Raw genomic sequence first — 16006 nt, 5'->3', positions numbered from 1 at the left:
GTTAAAGAGACCACGCTGGACAAAGAACCCTTTAAAGCCAGCTCTTTCTTTCTCCTAGTGAGTACCACAGTGAGAAACACCAAGAGAAAAGAAAGACCCATCTTTAATCTGTTTTGCTGAGAGAAATCAAAGAGATTGAATTAAAACCAAGAGTAGCTTCTTATGCTCATTGGAGAGCCTCTTTTTTTTTCTGCTCCATTTGATATAACAAATAAGATCATCAAAGTAAGTCAAGCACAGGTCCAGAACCTGCTGCTCCTTGACCTCAGCTTCCTCCCTGCTTGCACAGCCTCCCTTGGAATTGCTTGTGATGTCAAATCACAAAGCTACATGAAGTGGCTAGACCCCAGGAGCAGAGAGGAAATTTTATTTTTAGATTCCTTTTCTGTGACTCTAGTAAAATAATATGAAGTTCTTTTATGGCTCTATCTAAGAGTTTTAATAAATCTGTTGTATTTCAAAGCATGAAAGGGTGATAACAAAAAAAATTCTCTCTTGACTGCTTCTAGCTACGAGGTCATCTTCAGAATATCTGTAGAGTCCCAGTGACATGGTGTCAACTGGTGTTCACTGCTGGAAGTTATAGGAAATTTCACCCCACCCAGTGGATGCCTATCTCCAGATGTGTTACATAAAAATATTTCATACAATGGACATTTTTTTCATAGAAAATAATTTACCTTATAATTTGGTGGTCTTACAGCATTTGATATGATTTAAAAAAATGCTTTCTTCACATGTTCCTCACTATTAAAATTTTTATTGAACACTTTGATAAACCTGTTTTAGTTAAAATTAAATTTAGAAATGGTGATAATATAATTATCAACATCATCAAAATTTTTAGTATTACTAACAAATGGTCCACATAGTAACAAACAGAAATACCTTTATACATTTTCTTTTAAATTTTCTCACCCTTTGTTTTTTTCATGCTGTTTAGATTTTATGTGTCAGGAAGGCTCACATATATGCTTAGATTTTTTAATCAGACTGGCCAGAATTATGTATTTGGAAATAAGAGGCACAAATTATAAGTGATATAAAATAGAGTCTATTGGGAATGAAGTGGGTATTAATCATATATTCATTTAGTCATTTAATAAATTTTAATTGTATGCCAACTATACACCTGGTGCTTTTCTTGGAACCAAGAGTTCAATGATGATTTTCTAAATGAATCATTTATATTTTTATATAAATCATTATATTTTTACATAAAATATGTGGTTTTACATAAACCTACCTGATAAATAACTTTTAAATATTTAGCCTTATTTATAAAATCAAAAGTACCTTTAAGTGGATACGATTTACCAGGCTTTGTATTAGAAAATGCAGAGAATATCAATACCAGGCAACCATCTCTGCCTTCTGTAAACATAGACTCCAACAGGAGGAATAAAGCAGTTAAATTAATACACATAATATAATGAAAAATATGCCTTGAAATGAAAGTAACAATTGAGTGCAAGAAGATTCAGGAGGAGTCACATCAGACTCAAGAAAACGGGAAGGCTTTGGACAATTGCAAAAGCTCAGAATGAGAGAACCCATGAGCACTTTTGCAGGAATAGTCCACTTTGTCTGAAGTAGGAGATGTGTGTGCATGATCACAGAAAATTCACTTAGAAAGGCTACAGATGATCCCGTTGTGATATGACACAAAGGCCAGGTTAATTAGTTTATGGTATGCTGTTAGTCAATGGCCAGGAGTAGAAGCATTCTGAAAAAGCAAATGTCTTGATCAAAGTACTGTTTTAAAAAACAAGTCTAGTAGGTAAAATATTGGGACAGAAAGAAAATGAAGGCAGAGAGAACTAGTTGGGACGTTCTTGTAATTATAATTCCGAAACCTCCTGTCTGAATAATTGCCAGATCAGATTGTGGGAGAAGGAAAAAGAGCACATGAAACACTCTTGACTGCCCCGAAGAGCCATATCAATTAGGATACAATCTGGAAGGCTCATCACTTCTTCAGGGAAAACAACAACAACAAGAAAGTAAAGGGGGGAAATAAATGCAGAAACAAAAATTAATATCTACTTGTAAGAGTGATGTGTGAGTGAAGAGGAAGATAAGAAATTAGTAAGGGTAAGAAGTGAGGAAAAAAAAAAAACTCCAGAATTTGGCAAAATCTCAGTAGTCAACATGTTATACCACTCCCTTCTTGAAATACCCCTTTTTTGGATTTTGTCTGTTTTATTGTTAGTATCTCTTAATGTTATCCCTTTCCACTCCTTCCTCCAATACATTATGTTGGGAATTCTTTTGTGCCTAGAAAAACATTTAAGTTACAGTTGTAATATGTGCCATTTGATTCTGTAATCTTAGGTAGTTGGCATCGAACTCCAATTTTCCGACACACTGTTCTTCAAACTAATGAATAGTTTTTAATTAATTTATTTATTATTAAACAATGGAGTTAAGGGGACAAGTATCTCAATTTTTTTCCAGTGACAGGCTTTCTTTTCAGCTCACATATTATGTAAGAGTAATATGAACTTTTGCCTTAACACTATTTTTCAATGACTCCTGTGCATTTTTTATAATTGTTATCCATGTCAACAAGGAAGAAAAACTCTCCTCTACCGTGATGTAACTCTGCAAAAGTAGGACCACAGATGTCAATTAAAATAACAATGCTAGCAATGAATCTTCAGTATTTTTATATACATATGGCCTTTCCCTTTCTAAGAGAAGCATTGCAATTCTTTTAATCATTATATTCCACTCTAGGCAGTAAACCCAGATTAAACTGTTTTACTGACAAAATTGTACAGTTCACACAAAACGGATTTTCAAAGTGGCATTTCAACAAGCTGAATTCACCATTTTTAATAGATCAGGGCACTAGGGCTGTAACTCTCATGTTTAAGAATAAAGGCTACTCTCCAGTACAACTGTTCTTTATTTTAATTTGTGCCTGAGATGCTTTGTGAAACACAAGGTCATTTAAAATTAGGGATAAGGCATTTTTTTCCATCATTTCCATTTCATCATATGCAATTTTTGATCACAATGTAGCTTGCGTAAAGCTGCAAATCCTTCAAATTATGGGGTTTGTTTCCAGCCTGCCGAGAGGGAAATTAGATATAGAACTTCTGTCTCCTGTTAATGTTAATGGGAATTGCATGTCTAATTCCCTTAGAAGCCCAGAACAAATATATGCTTATGAGTCAGCATTACTGGGTTTTCAGGGCCTTTACCCTTTAAAAGTGTCATTAGTTTGAATAATAGCCAATCCCTCTGGTTACTCCAAACACAGCCCCAGCTACTGTAGTTGGAATCTCTAAGACTTCAGCTCTCACAAATAGCCTGAACTACTCTGAAATCTGAACACTCCCATATGTTAGCCACTTTTGTCCATTTGGAATAAAATTCAAACTCCCAAATTATTCAGTTTTTATGTTTGTATCTTAAACTTTTATATTGTGAGGGTAATACTTCTTAGGCAGTAAGATGATTTTTCAGGATTCATTTTTAAAAAGTGCTTTTTTTCATTTGACTCCTCAGAAATGTATTCACTTTGGCTGTGCATTTTCTCTGATTACACTATTAAAAAATATTACCCCTTACAGGCAAAATGATCTAAAACAATTCTGTGTATTGCGCTTTGTTCCGGAAGTTTTTGTTCTCAGTAATATTATAGTGATATTCTTTGCTGAGTAATTAATTATATTGCATTACATCCTAAGTAGAGAAGAGCATCTTTTTGTAAAAGTAAGATGATGTTAATGAGGTTTTCAAAATCACAAGAATTTCAGAAACACCTCATTGATATTTTTTCTTTGACTCAAAGATTCTATTTTTTTAATCTTGCTGAATGGAACTAATTGCAGAACATTTTAAAAGAAAGGGCGGTGACACAGAAACTTTACCAACTGTTATGACTGTTACCATGAGCCAGCTCTTTCCTATAATCTCGTTACTCAAAGTGTGTCCTCACCTGGAAACATTTTAGAAATCCAAAATCTCCTTCCTGTCCCAGTCCTTTTGAATCTGCATATTCATACGTTTCATAGATGAATTTTCTACTTACTGAGTTTGGAGAGCACTGCTCTCTAATACTTAAACAAACTCTAAGCATTCAGAATTAGTATGCTTTTGAAACCAGAATTTTTTTTCATAATACTCCGTCTTATATAGAAACCAGTGACCATTCCTTAGGTTATAGACATTTACTTTTTCTGTTAAATTTTTTCCTTACAACATAAACAGAGCTGCTATAAAGCAATGAAAGACCTGAACAGTGTATGTGTTCCGGAAACATAAATGAGCACGTTTGTCTCAACAGACAATCGTTTATTTATTTTATTGGTTCTTAAAGTAAAGATGCATGAGAATAACCTTGAGTTTATAAAATGCAGAGTCTTGGGACCCCATCCCCATTCCAATCCCCATCCCCATCCTCCACCATCCATCCCCCATCCCCAGCTGTCTCTGTTATATTGTCTAGTTGGCATCTAGGAATCTGTATTTTTTAAAATCACCCCAGATGATGTGAGATTTCCCTTGATAACACTTTGAGACAAATGATCTAATTCTTAGTTTATATGCCAAATGTGTTCTTTTCATTCCTGAGCTGTATGGCATAGTTCTAAGTTACCACAATTTTGCATTTTGTAGTTCAGGCAAAAAATGTGAATAAATAGTTAGAAATAACACCACTGAGCCTTGAAACTTTTCATTTACCTGTTAATAAAAATATCAAAGTCTCTATTTATGTGACTAGGAGTAATTGAATAATACGATTTCAAAAAGGTATAGCCAAATTTTTGTTTTCAACCATAGCTTATTGAGGGTATTCATTTTGCCATTTTTTAAAATTTAAGGTGCCATAATTTGAATATTTAAGAAAACATTATGCTGACTTTTAAAAGTGTGCCATCAAAATAAGGACTAAAATTAATATAATGTTTGAATATTTGAATTCTTGAATAAATAACAGTTCAGTGACTAAAGTTGTGTTGTCAATCTCTCTGTGTCTAGGGATTTTTTCAACCATTTCAGAGTTGAATATTTTAAAGATTTTATTTATTCAGAAATATTTATTGGAGATATGAAAATGAATATATTGTTCAGGGGAAGTCTACAGATAAACACACACATGCCAAAGTCCAATATTTCAAAGAGGGTATAAATGAAAATGAGATGAAGAAATAGTTTTCAGATGCATTTGAAGAAAAGTGAATAGAGAAATAGGAAGAAAACATGAAAACACGTTTGAAATTAAATTAATTTCAGCCACAAAAATAAAAATAATTACTTTCCTCATATACTGGGGACACTTAAAAAGCATACTTATAGTTAACCCTTAAGCAAGAAAGAAAATAAGATTGAAACTAATGAATATTTGATATTGTGAAGAGTGCTGCAATGAACATACACATACATGTGTCTTTATAACAGAATGATTTATAGTCCTTTGGGTATATACCCAGTAATGGGATTGCTGCGTTGAATGATACTTCTGTCTTTAGGTCTTTGAGGAATCATCACACTGTCTTCCACAATGCCTGAACTAATTTACACTCCCACCAACAGCGTATAAACGTTCCTTTTTCTCCACAGCCTCACCAGCATCTGTTATTTTTTGAAGCCGTTATCCTTAGCAAACTAACACAGGAACAGAAAACCAAATACTGCTTGTTCTTACTTAGAAGTTGGAGCTAAATGATGAGAACACATGGACACATAGAGGGGAACAACACGCACTGGGGCTTATTGGAGGGTGGAGGGTGGGAGGAGGGAGAGGATCAGCAAAAATAACTCATAGGTTCTGGGCTTAATATCTGGGTGATGAAATAATCTGTATAAAAATGTCCATGACGTAAATCTACCTGTGTAACAAATCTGCACTAGTACCGTTAAACTTAAAACAAACATTTTAAAAAAGAAAATAATGAATACTTACTACAAAATGTCAATTAACATATCTGTCATCAAAGCCTGAGGATGCATTAAAAGGTGGCAAACTGAGGGTAACCTATAGCGTTAAAGTACAAAACGAACAGCTGAAAATATATATGACAAGTATGTTAAACACAAGAAGCTAGAAATAAGTAAAATAAATTAAACTTAAAGAAAAAAGAAATGAAGTTAAGAATAAAATAGATATCAAAAATAATAAATAATAAGGATGTATTGCTATTTATTAATTATATTGAATATTGATATATAGATATTTTTATTTACAAGGCATAGTGAATAATGGTAAATTTTAGCAAGATTAATCAATTGTATAATAAGACAACAATAACAAAAATTGAAGGCACCCAGGGAAGTTTCATGTTATGGAAGTCAGTAGAAATGACTGTGATAAGAAAGAATAGTTGAGTAAATTAAGACCTAAGAATTTTCCACTTGATTGGGGCAATGGCATCAGGTGCATATGGAGACAACAATTTTAAGGAATTTTGGGTGTTGTAGGAGAAAATAAGGTTACTCTGTTGTAGGAATAAATAATATGTTAAGAATTGAAGAAAATAAAGATAGTGAAGACAGTAAAGGTGGTAAAGACAATGAAGATAGAGTATTCAATACTTTTTATTGTAAAGGGAAAGGGAGAGAGAGTGAGAAGCTGGTGGGGAACATGAGACAGAAGGAAGTTTTTCGTATTTCAGCCGTGAGGGTTGAAGATGCAGGCATAAGGATAGTTGATTGGACGAGCTCACGGGGCATGTAGGAAGGGAATGGATGCAGAGTCCAGGTGAGAGAAAGAGCCATAGAGGTTTTATTACAAGAGGAACTAAGGAAGAAATAATAGGCGCAGACACAGTTACAGTTGCAAGTTTGTCAGTTCTTTGCTAATAGATTTTACTTTGTTTTGAAGCAGAAAGCAAAGTTATAGGACAAAATAGAGAAGTAGTTACGCTCAGAGGTTTGAGTAAAACAAGCAACTTAGAATAATCACCCTGGAAAGTGAGGTAGTAAGCAGATCAGACAAAGATCACAGCATGGCCAGACATGAATGAATTTGAAGATCATGAAGCTCTAGTAGCCCTAATCTGCAGAGTTAAATTTTTTTTTTTCATCTCTACCCAGTAAGCTGGGTGAGGTTGAATTTATCAAGGATTAAGATTTCCCGGATAGGTTTTGTCAGAAAGAGAAGTGAAAAAAGTTGTGGACATAGATAAAAGAATGGTTTAAAATTATGGACAATGGGATTTGAACTGGATGGACAAAGAAGCGGCTCAGAAAAGGGATTAGTAGATACTGGGAAGTGGTGAAAGCTGTAGTTGAGCAAGTAGAAAAGTTAGAGACTGGAATGTCAAATTCAGCAACCTTCTGGACAGTAAGTAATCCATGATCTTTGCAGGATTTAGGGTGAGGAAATCTGGGAGCAAGTGCAGAGCAGCTGATAGATGAAGGGGCCTGATGAGAGGTCATGTCAGCACAAAGGAGGCAAAGGGCTTCTAGTTAACAGGGTGGAGAAATTTGGATCTGTCCATCTTAGCGTGAAGAGAGGAGGATGCGATGTCACTCTCCCTGCAGGGTAAGGCATGTGGAGAGTGAGCAGTTTGAGAAGGTGAAGTTATATCCCTGGTGAAGAGCCAGGTTTTACTTAAGGCCAGTGGACAGTGAGAATGTTCTGGGAGGAGGGTAAAGAACTAGGTAGCTTGTCCACAGAGAACAGAAAGATTTCAAAGGGTAGCAGTAAAATCAGATGGTACAGCCCATTTGAAAGAAATAATAGAGTATGAGGGCCCGCCACAGTGGCTCACACCTGTATGTAATCCCAGCGCTTTGGGAGGCTGAGGCAGGCAGATCACAAGGTCAGGAGTTTGAGACCAGCCTGGCCAACTTGGTGAAACCCTGTCTTCAGTAAAAAAATACAAAATTTAGCCGGGCATGGTGGCATGTGCCTGTAATCCCAGCTACTCGGGAGGCTGAGGCAGGAGAATTGCTTGAACCCGGGAGGCAGAGGTTGCAGTGAGCCGAGATTGCACCACTGCACTCCAGCTTGGGTAAAAGAGCAAGTCTCCATCTCAAAAAAAAAAAAAAGAAAGAAAGAATAGAGTATGAGAACAGAGCTGAAAACAGATTCCTGGGGAGATTTAATCATGAGCAGTGAGTAAAATGTCTACTCCGAGCCATGAATGATTAGACAGTCCAAAATATTGCCAAAGAACTAGTCTGGTGGAAGCCAAGAATTTGGGTAAATGATTTTTGAAGCATATGCTTACAATACATAGTGGCTTATATTTTTCAGTGACATCCTCACTCTTTTCATGTGGAGACTTTCTGTATTGATTTCTGGAGACCAGAAACAACTATTTCTGATATGTGTTATCTTTTCTGTTACAAACGGCATCATTTTCTGAAGATAAGGAGAGAGTGAACTGTATGGAGTTAAAAATTTATGTAGTTTTAAAACCTGACAGAGCAATAAAGCAATAGCAGGACTAAGGAGAGGGATAAGGTAGAAGAAAACTTCTTCATCCTGCTGTGGGTCTGGCCTGGATTTTGCAGAGGATTTTGTTCCCTAGAAGATGGACAGCACTCAGGGTCAGAAGAGAGGAAAAGGGAAGAACTGAGAATACTTAGGTACATGATAGAAGGTGTGATGGCAAGATGAGCTTTATGTATAGGTACATTGGTTAATGATTCTTTAGAGGTTGAGATATCAGGAGTCAGTAAGAAAATACAACTGTGGAAGGTGATCTTGGGAGCAAGACATTTAGCTTTAGGAATTATGATCTTACTTTATTTCACACCATTTCTCCTAGTACTTAATGAATTTCAATGACTTGGTCCTTCTTTCAATTTCTCAACCAAGTCATGCTTCTTCTTGTCCCATGCCCTTTGCACATGCCATTCCTTTAATCAAGAATATTCTTGCTTCTCATTATCTTGGACAATCCCCACTCATTCTTATGATCTCAGCTTAAGTGTAACTTCCAAGTTAGTCCTCCTATTACTTTTTAAATAGTGCTTGGAGTCTTCTTTACAGGAAATTTAATTACGTAATTATTTGCCTTAATCATACAATCAACATCCTTCTCAGTCACATGTCCCTAAGCCCCACGTGGGCAGGGAACAAAAAAGCTTTCTTTACTGCAAAGTTTTAGCACTTAAGGGAGCACCTGGCACAATGCCAAGTGCTTCAAATGGCTGATTAAGTGAATCAGCACAAAAATGCCAAGTGTTTTTAAATGTACAATTATAAAAATTTAGCACTATGAAAACCTTGTGTGAATCAAGTGTAAATTATTTATTACTGTACAAATATTTCTATTAAATAAAAAGATTTTAAGAAATGAACATTTATCTCCAATGAAACAATGTTCTCTCAGTCAAATTAAGCTAAGTTTCCTATTGGATAAAATAGTAAGGATACCAGAATTACTTCTCTTACCACAGAAAATGAAATAATTTCTGTGTGAAACTAAGATTTGTGTTTGCATATTATATAATTAAAGATATGTTTGTCAATATAGGTAGTTTCTAATGGGGTATTTCTCAAACTAGGTAGAACTGTGGTTCTTTTCAAGGAGCAGAAGGATGAACACCTATTTTATAGACTCTTTCAAAAAATCTACAAACTCAATCTAGTTTGCAACAGAAGAAGAAAGATCATTGTTTAAAATAAAATCAAATGTGTGTCTTAAAGAGATTTTCTTTGATAAACTGTGAAAGGAAAAGAGGCCACATAAGACACCTAAATACAAGAAGAAAGACACATAAAAAAATCCCTAAAATGTTATGCTTGTGTAAGTAAGAATTATTTTAATTTAAAGCCCATTAACTGATGGCATGTACAGCTCTTTTTCTTCCAGCTAAAAGGCATGAGAAAAGAAAGTCAGTTGGAAAACGGACTGTTTGGCTTACTGAAGGAGTAAAGGCTACATAGACTTCTAATCAGATAATTATTTTCAGTAATGTTAGGTGTGATTTTTTTTTCATATCAGCCATACAAACAAAACATAAAAAGTGCAGCTTTAGGATAAAAATAAGGAGTAATAAGAATTCAAGTAATTGCAGGCTAGTTGTGACCTTAGGCAACTGAATTCATTGATTTAAATCCTTGGGCAAGGGACCATAGAAAAGAATATCCATGAAAGCTTCCTTTCCAAACACCTGGCCAGACACAGGGCTTAGGAAAAATCAGAGCAGTTCGGTTTTTTTTCAGTCTTCTTAAAAACATAAAAAATGATGAGTTCGTGTCCTTTGTAGGGACACGGATGAAACTGGAAAACATCATTCTCAGTAAACTATCGCAAGGACAAAAAACCAAACACCGCATGTTCTCACTCATAGGTGGGAATTGAACAATGAGAACTCATGGACACAGGAAGGGGAACATCACACTCCGGGGACTCTTGTGGGGTGTGGGGAGGGGGGAGGGACAGCATTAGGAGATATACCTAATGCTAAATGACGAGTTAATGGGTGCAGGAAATCAACATGGCACATGGATACATATGTAACAAACCTGCACATTGTGCACATGTACCCTAAAACCTAAAGTATAATAATAAAAAAAAAAAAAACACAATTTTACAAGGCTCATGATAGAAGAGGATATTTACAAACTAAGACTGTATTATTGGATAATTGAAAATGTTTTTAGAATGTACTTAATTTTTTTAAAAAAATAACATTTACTATTCTTTGGCTATAGCATTATATACGGTTATTGTAAAAAGTTAGTAAAATCAAGAGAACAAAGAAATAACATATATGATAAAAATAATTTAATCGAGCATGAAAATAACTATTTGTAACTAACACCAGCATTTGCCATTGCAGTCTCCTAATGTTAATGTTCAGAACAGATGAAATGAGGCAGAAGGGCTAAATCAAACTTTGGGATGACACATCAGACAAGGGAAAAATAATTATATGACTCAGCACAGCAGTAAAAGTCCTCAAATTCTTTCCTGTTGCCTACTACAATTATAGGCAACTATGGGTGTAACTGGAAACAAACACCATGAGTGTTATGGTTTGAATGTGTCCTCTCCAAAATTTAACTATTACCAATGTGATGGTATTAAGAAGTGGGGCCTTTGAGAGATGATTAGGCCATTAGGGTTCCCAACTCCTTAATGGGACAAAGCCCCTTCTAAGAGAGGCATCGTGAGGTGTCTGTCTAGCTTTTTAACTTATATTTCTCCCTTCTGCCATGTGAGGACAAGCAAGAAGGCCCTTACCAGACACCAGATGAAGGTGCCTTATGTTGGAGTTCCCAGCCTCCAGAATCCTAAGAAAATAAATTTCTCTTCTTTATAAATTACCCAGTCTTAGGTATTCTGTTATAGCAGCACAAACAGACTAATACAGGAACTGGTATCAAAGAAGTGGAATATTGCAGACAAATACTTAAAAATGTGGAAGTTGCTTGGGAGTTGGGTAATATGTAGAGACTGTGTAATAGGTAGAAATTGAAGTGAATGGTGCAAAAAGCATGTATTGCCATGAACATTAAGGGTGAATATGGTGAGGGCTCAGAAGGAGAGAGTTGTGGGAAAAGCTGAATCTTCCTAGAGATTACTTAAGTGATTGTGAACAGAATGTTAGTAGAAATATGGATATGAGGTCTTAGATGGAAATAAGGAATATCTTATTGGAAACTAGGAGAAAGGCCATGCTTGTTAGAAACTGACAAGGAACTTACATCAATTATATCCATATCTCAGGACTTTGTGGAAGGCAGCATTTAAATGTCATGAACTAAGATATTTGGCAGAAAAATTTTCTGAGCAGCAAAGTATCAGGATCATGCTTGTCTTCCCTTAATGGTGTATTCTAAAACACGAGAAGACAGAAACAGTTTAAAGATAGATTTTACAATTAAGAGGAAAACAGAATGTAATGTTGTCAAACTCTCAGCCTAGCCATGTAAAGAAAACAAAAAGGCATTTTGGGGAGAAAGCCAAGGGTGTGGCCAAGAGACCGTTTGCTAACGAGATTATGATGAATAGAAGGAATCCATGTGTTATTTATCAGGACAATGGGACAATGACCCCAAAGGCATTTCAGAGATCTTTTGGGGCTGTCCCACTCATTACAGGACCAGAGTGCTAGACTCCAGAGAACAGAATTATTTCTAGGGAGAGGCCCGGGGCACAGGAGGAATATCTATGCTCACTGCCCAGGGTCTTCTCAAACCTTTGCTCTCTGCTTTCTGGTGTAGTGCTTCTTAACTACCCTGGTAATAGCTCAAGTGGACCCAGGTGCGGCTTGAACCTCCACTCTGCAGGGCATAAGCTATCAGCTTTGGCAAAGTCCATGTGGCACTAACTATGCAGGCTTGCAGAATGCAAATGCTACCTCCACCTAGTTTTCCTTGTAGGGCATGGCTACCTCTACCTAGTTTTCCCTGTAGCAAGTCTCTGCCTGGGCCCCGAGGCTGTCCATCTTAGACAGCTCAGTCCCTTGCTATATGGACAGAGTCACCACAAAGAGCCTCACTAAGGCAATGCAGAGTAGAGCTGTGGGGGTAGGGCTGCCCCTGAGATTCCAGAACTGTAGGGCTAACAGCCTACAGATACCAGCTGCTTGTTTTTTTCAGTCTTATATCTGTTTCTTCAATTTTTCTTTGAAGAAATGCCCACTGTCCACACTTGGTTCAGGGTGGTACAGTTTCTGTCATCAGTTCCAGGTTTTGACATAGGCCCTAAGATAATAAATCATTTCAATTTTCTCAAATTTCCATGTCAGCCCCAATAATTGCTTCAGGAATTAGGCATGTGAATCCATTTAGGCCAACAGAGATCAGGCTGGGATGTTTTATGGATATAGTTGGAAAATCATGTTCTTTTCTGTTGAACTTGAACCACGTGGACAAAAATCTAGAATTCTGTGGAGCTACCACAAAAAGAGAGCCCACTTTATTGAAAGTGCAACCAACATAGATCATAATAGAGTTGAGCTCCTAGATCTTAACTTTTATGCATCGAACACTACCTATGGACTTTATAATTACACAATCCAATTCATTCTTTTCTTTTCCCCTCTTAGTCAGTTAAAATTAGGCTTTTAGTTACTTTTAACCAAAACAGCTCCAGTGATCTTTTAGCTTATATGATCTTTTGGCCAATAAATTTTCAGCTCTATATGGAGGAAAAAAATAAATTATAAAAATATATTTACAAAAACCTAAAGAAGTATAAAGATAATCACACTTCTTCACACGTACCCATTCTTTCACACACAAATTTATAAGATCCAATTGCTTTATAGATGAATTACTTCCACTCTTTATGTAATGGATTATCCATATGAATTAACTTGGCCTAGAGCAGTGCTATTCCATATGGTAGCCACTAGCTACATGTGGATAGGGCACTTGCAATGTGTCTAGTCTGAATTGAGATGAACTGCAAGCATATAGAACATACTGGATTTTGCAGACATGAAAAAAGAATGTAATATATTTTTAATACTTTTATATTGATTACAGTTTGAAATGTTAATATTTGGACAGGTTGAGCAAATAAAATATATTATCTAATTTTATGTCTCTTTTTATCTTTTAAAATATGACTAATGAAAAAAATTTACATTATGCACGTGGCTCACATTTGTGGTGTGCATTGTATTTCTACCAGACAGCATTCATCTAGAATATATAAATGAAATGTTAAAACTTTATTTTTTTATATGAATGTTCTGTGATCTGATGAGATTGTGCAAATGTGTTTTCACCTTAATATATAAACCTTTGAAAGTATTTAAAATAAACAAGCAGACATGCACTGCCTTTGTGAATATAGGGCACTATCTTGTGTGTATTGTGCCTAGCAGTAGTTTGAAAATGTTGGCAAAAATGGACTTATTATGGAAACAAATTCATTTTTCTCTCTTTCTTTCTTTCTTTCTTTCTTTCTTTCTTTCTTTCTTTCTTTCTTTCTTTTCTTTCTTTCTTTCTTTTTCTTTCCTTCCTTCCTTCCTTCTTTCTTTCCCTATTTCTTCCTTTCTTTCTTCCTTTCTTTCTTTCTTTCTTTCTTTCTTTCTTTCTTTCTTTCTTTCTTTCTTTCTTTCTATGTATTTATTTCTCTTAACCTCTTCTTGGATACCAAGGAAACACATTTATTGACACATATAAATAGAAATGGCTCCAGGCACAGTTTGATTCAAATTTCAGATGACATTACTAGATCAATATGTTGGCTCTCAATTGGCCCTGTTGTCAGGCTCTGACCAGTTGCCCTACTGGCTTCAGGCTCAAAGCATGACAAAAGTCCAGAACATAAGTCCAGTTCTTATGTTCTGAAGATAAACCCAGTTCCTGTCTTGTAGATCTCACTCAAATTCTAGAAGTCATTCTCTGATCTTGGCTTAAATTGTGACACTTCCATCCTTTGTTGAAGAAAGTTAGAAGATTGATTTTCTGTTGAAATATCAAACTTAGAATTATGACCTTATTGCAGAGACTGCTAGTTGTTGCCCAATAACTACTTTCAGTTTCTTTCTTAGTAATAGGATCCTGATTTTTGCTGGACATAATGAATAAACACCAAAATTTTTAGAGTCCCTTATGGCTAGGTGAGTACAAGTGACTCAGTGGTAGCCGATGGAATGTTGTGATTTCTGATAAGTATTCTTTAAAGAAATGCACATTCTTCTTCATCCTTGTTTCCCTTTTATAGGCTAAAATGCATATGTTGAAATGTATATGTGATGGTTGAGTTCAACTAGGCTCTTTTGACATGATGTATGGGGAGGATCACAAGACAGTGTTAGCAAAGAAATCTGAAAAACCCTGATGATTATAAAACTTTCATATTAGACTTAGACTGGTTTAGATTACATAAGAAATATAAATTTCTATCTTGCTTAAGCTACTGTTATTTTGAGTTTTCTATTATACCACTCATAATTGAACCAAATCTTTGTTAAGATAATTCCAAACTATTGATGTTGTATAAGATCCATGTCATGAATATTGGACAGCTATTAACATTAAGAACCAAAATAAATCAAATTTTACTAACACTTAAAAAAATTTGATTTTGTTCTATCCTGTATTTTATTGCATATTTCTTTAGATATCCTATCTTTCTCTATATTGTTTTGATTATAATATATAATTGAATGTTTTCTTAAATTGCAACATTTAATTGTTTATTAAGATTACTTAGTATTATGTCATAATTATTCAGGTTTTTAAAAAGTAGTTTATCATGGTGTAATTTGAGAGGTGCCAGATTGATTATCAAACTTCATATACATTTTTGGCTGTCATGGCGAGTGTGCTGAAGAAGACCACTGGCCTTGCAGTATGCAAGAGTCCACATGACAGGCTAAGAATATTGTACACAAATATTCTTGATGCTCTTGAGCAAATCCCTAAAAATGCAGCATATAGAAAGTGTACAGAACAGATTACTAATGAGAAGCTGGCTATGATCAAAGTGGCATCAGATGTTCAAAAATTAGAAGAACAATTTGAAGGAGGCCAAATAGAAGAGATGATTCTCATGGGTAAAAATGAACTAAGTCTGGCAAGACAAATGATGCAGTGGAAAACATGGAAGCCATTAGTGGAAGAGCCTCCTGCCCATCAGTAGAAATGGCCAATATAATTATTGAATGACTTTGGTGGGTTAAGGGGAAATTGATGTAATTTAAATATTCTGTTATATTAAGAGTGTGTCCATATTACTCACATTTCACAATCAAGAAAAGTGATATAGAAAATGTTTAGGAGACTGTTAAAATTAGTGATTATGGCAATATGGTCTTGTGAATCCATTTTTGGTTTGCAAATATTCACACAAATTATTTCAAAGATGGTATTTCTTTGAACAGAGGGGTCATGGGAAGATTTTAAAATTAATTTAAATAATTCTGAAAGATCTTCAGTGTAGAGGCCATAATCAAAAAGTAAAGTTTTTTGGTAGTATGTTCAGTACATCATTTAATTTTAAAAATTACCTTGAAGAAGAACAGGTCCTTAATTGTTATTGTCCAAAAAATTATAGATCACTTTGAATATTTTCAAATGTGATAAAATAGTACAAGTGGCTGGTGATAAAATTTGAAATTATGGTTA

The 16006-nt window shown here is 35.1% G+C and overlaps 1 protein-coding gene across 2 annotated transcripts; it reads left to right on the top strand.

Moving 5' to 3' along the window:
- The first annotated feature begins 15194 nt into the window (after positions 1–15194).
- Positions 15195–15521, top strand: LOC129471400 (NADH dehydrogenase [ubiquinone] 1 alpha subcomplex subunit 5-like). 2 transcript variants are annotated; one of them, XM_055259928.2, is made up of 2 exons: positions 15195–15255; positions 15373–15521. In XM_055259928.2, the coding sequence occupies exons 1-2, from the start codon at positions 15195–15197 to the stop codon at positions 15519–15521; spliced, it is 210 nt and encodes a 69-aa protein (XP_055115903.2). The 2 variants fall into 2 exon arrangements, with proteins under 2 accessions (XP_055115903.2, XP_055115902.2); XM_055259927.2 differs by having other exon boundaries at positions 15195–15521.
- The last annotated feature ends 485 nt before the right edge of the window (positions 15522–16006 follow it).

Source organism: Symphalangus syndactylus, chromosome 21, assembly GCF_028878055.3.
Source record: "Symphalangus syndactylus isolate Jambi chromosome 21, NHGRI_mSymSyn1-v2.1_pri, whole genome shotgun sequence".
NCBI classification, from domain to species: domain Eukaryota; kingdom Metazoa; phylum Chordata; class Mammalia; order Primates; family Hylobatidae; genus Symphalangus; species Symphalangus syndactylus.
Note: the sequence above shows the minus strand (reverse complement) of the source record. Positions and strands in the feature narration are given on the sequence as shown.

What these genes read in the sequence shown, in the direction of transcription:
- LOC129471400 (XM_055259927.2), top strand. Translation starts at nt 15,195, where the DNA reads ATGGCGAGTGTGCTGAAGAAGACCACTGGCCTTGCAGTATGCAAGAGT.